We start from the raw sequence: 3,452 nt of genomic DNA, 5'->3' as shown, positions 1-3,452 counted from the left end.
GGCCACCAGGAACAGGGTGGACGCCGTTGGCCAGGCGTTCTCTGCTCTTTTTGGCAGGAACAGGTGGCGGCTGCGAAGGAGTTTTTGGCTGTGTTTTTGCCTCAGGGACCCTCCGCTCAGCATCGACCCCTTCTTTGGTGCCTGGGGGATGATTTGTTCCTTCAAAATTGTGCCCTTTTCTGTGACCCTCAAGAGGCGTCCTCGTTACACTGGGTTTAGCTCCTGAAGCTTGAGCGTCATAGCTTTTGGGCAAACACTGAGGAGGTGACATGCCCCGTGGAGAGGTGGCTACTGAACCATCCAGTTTCTTGGTCGTAATTTTCTGAGGTTCAGAGTATCTCTTGCTTTGGGTCAGTAGCAATGCACTGTCTACAGCAGATTCTCGTTCTGGCGTTTGAACCTTGGTGGCGGCTGCGGTCGTCTTTTGCGGCACTTCCGGTGGAATCTGAGCGGAAGCTCCCGTCATCCCACTGGGCCCGTCTTTTTCAGCATCGGGCTCTCCTTGAAGGTCATCCAGGGAATGCGATCGGGGCCACGTTGCCACAGTCTGGGGGCCCTCCAGGGTCTCGCAGCTCCTGCAGATGGAAACGGGAAGGCTTCTTCGGTTTTTATTCAAACCAGTCGTGCAGGGCTGGTCGCAGCTGGTGGAGGCGTGAGGGGTAAGCCCAGTGCCCAGCAGGCTCTCCTTCTCTTCCTGCTTCAGTGCGTCCGCAGACTTCGGCAAAGGCAGCGTCGGGTAGTTGCCCAGCTGGTTTCTGTTGAAGGACGTAAAGCTGGGCTCGCTCGACTTGGCAGACAGGAGGCCAGTTTTCCGAGTCTTGCCTGCGAGACAAGAAAACATTTTACGATCACATTTTAAAAGAGAAGCCATCAAGTTGATGTACAAAGCTGTGTTAACATAACTGAAATCTTGAATTACACGACGGACATATAAAATCCCCGTTTATGGTACTAGGTGAGAGAGGGTTATGATGGCCCCATTTTTATTTTTAGAGAGATTTCTTAGTCTTATTAAAGCACTTGGGAGAATGGAATTAATTGGGTTAGGTGGAATAGAAATACATTGTGCCAGGCAGTAAGATAAAGCTGTGCCTGGTTGCAATCAGTATGGTGGAAGGCTGGTCGTCCATACCGTGTGGAAGCTAGGCTGATAGGATTTCTGTCTGATGAGTGTGGTTTCCTAAGGTCGTGGTGGGAAGGGGAGGTGGTCTGAATTCTTAACAAGTTCTATAAGTGGTGGGCCTAAGGGTCATGGCTGATGAACTAATCCTCAACTCTGGCTTGCCTTGAAATGGTGCCCTCATAGTGGTAATTCACGTGTATAAAATAAAAGTGTCTTAGAAACCATCAATCAACCTTGGTAACAAGTAAACATGAGCTAAAGTGAGTACTTTGCCACTGAGAACCTGTAACATTAGGATACAGTGTAGGTCCCAAGGAAGCCAAAGCCCCAATTAAAACCAACCATCAGATTGATGACTGAACTATAAACCACGCATACTGTACTTACTGGATGATTGATTAGTAACTGCTGCTACTTGATAAGCTTTACTGAGGATTATTATCTATGGGTCATTGTGCTAAGTGCTTTGTTCTTACTAGTACTTTACACACAAACTCACACAATTATTAACAGCCCTTCCTTATATCTTCAGTTAAGATTGAACCCCCTTGTTATCATACAATGTCCATCCTTCCTTTTGTATGATAACAAGGGGTCCACTGTGCTTTGACAATGAGAGATGTCTGATGAGGACACCCCAGGTGATAAAAACATACGAGCTAAGTGACCCGATGGCAGCAGGCCTCTAAAAAAAGACAAAATTGTAAACCCACATAAGGTTTGGAAGGTGGAAAAAAATGGCAGACTCTAATCTGTGCAAAGTATAGCAAGGATTGTGAAGCTGGCAGGGCTGGGCAGTGTATTATTCTGCTGTGAATAGGGTCGCTATGAGTCGGAGCCAACTCAATGGCACCTGATAACAACAATAACAATCTGTGCAAAACCACTATCTTATAAGTCAAGGTTTACTTCCCAATCTCTTGTTTTAGTAAACATTTGGAATGAATTACTTTAATTTAGAATTTTGGCATCTTCCCTTTCAACAAACTGGTGGTCTGATTTCACTGGGAGGAGACAGAAGAGGGGTCGATGGTACCCACTCAGAGAGGGATGTGGAAATTTTGGGGTAAAAATGAGAAACTCTCTGATAAAAGCTCTACATGTATGGTGTACAGACAAAGGACCCTGGTGGCACAATGGTGAAGCACTCTGCTGCTAACTGAAACCCACCACTGCTCTGTGGTAGAAAAAACCTGGTGATGTGTTCCTATAAAGATTTCAGCCTAGAAAACCTACAGGGCAGTTCTATAACGTCATAAATGGTTGCTCAGTCAGAGTCAACTCAATGGCACAAAACAACACGTATAGACAAGGGAAAAGGAACAGAAAGAAAAGGGCTGGGGACTGGGACATTATAAGCAGTTTGGCCATTATCAGCAGGAAGAAAACACATTTTCTTCCATAATGTCATAGCTTTCTACCTTTCTACTTCATCCTACTCCTGGCTGGGTGCCCACAATGCCTCCCCAACTACTTTCTACCTTGATCCACAGTTGGAAATACATTTACATTCATCATCCAGTACACACATATACACAACCAAAACACAGATAACAAGTAACAACACTAACTCTTTCTCCATGGAATGCAGTCTATATTTTCTATTGATTTTCCCTTATCAGACTGACTTCATGACCCACTAAACTGATTCCAAGACCCACTAATGAATGACAACCTGGCGTTAGAAAACCTTGGAGGTGCTCAGTATACATTGTAACGCATAACTACTACATGGGTTCCAACAGCAGCTAAAAATGATCCTATCTGGGCATTTGTTGCCGTGATCCTTGGGTGTTCAACAGAGATTTAGGTAACTGTGGCACCGTGAGCCTTTTACTGTTGTTTTGAACCTTGGGGACGCACAGGAAACATGACAGAGCAATATTTATCCTTCCTGATCCCGTCCCACTGAAGACTCGTCTGTTGGAGACAATGAAGCTTTCTAAAATTTCATACTGACCGTTCCCCGAGTGTAACTGTAGAGAAGCCACGGACTAAGAGACGTGGCCTTCAATTCCTCCTCACCCCCAAGAACTGCTTCTGACTGGGGAAGTGGATGAAGACTTTAAAGAGACCGCAGCTTGTGTGACCCTGATGGCTCATCTACCTGGTAAATTGTTTTTCTTATGGTTCTAATAGTTCCCAACACGCAAATGTTGGTTTTTATTGAGTAAAAAAAAAAGGGTCATAGGAGACACACAATTTAGGTTTTATAGCTGCAGCTGTTTTAAGCAGAATTTATGAACCTCACATAGCCACCAGGAGGACAGATAGCAGAATGTAACTGGACTAGAATGATGCAGGGGTCAGAGAGGATAAGATTATCATG

At 45.2% G+C, this 3,452-nt stretch overlaps 1 protein-coding gene across 1 annotated transcript in view; it reads right to left on the bottom strand.

Moving 5' to 3' along the window:
• Positions 1-3,452, bottom strand: part of SASH1 (SAM and SH3 domain containing 1) — a 236,154-nt gene that overhangs the window by 5,780 nt on the left and 226,922 nt on the right. The window contains exon 18 of the mRNA XM_007943220.2: positions 7-822. Within this exon, the coding sequence (XP_007941411.1) occupies positions 7-822 (816 nt within the window). The remainder of the gene's footprint in view (positions 1-6; positions 823-3,452) is intronic.

The sequence above is a fragment of the Orycteropus afer genome, unplaced genomic scaffold, assembly GCF_000298275.1.
Source record: "Orycteropus afer afer isolate SDZICR_OR568_19922 unplaced genomic scaffold, OryAfe1.0 scaffold00101, whole genome shotgun sequence".
NCBI classification, from domain to species: domain Eukaryota; kingdom Metazoa; phylum Chordata; class Mammalia; order Tubulidentata; family Orycteropodidae; genus Orycteropus; species Orycteropus afer.
The sequence above is the reverse complement of the archived record's forward strand: the minus strand, read 5'-3'. Positions and strand labels throughout refer to the sequence as shown.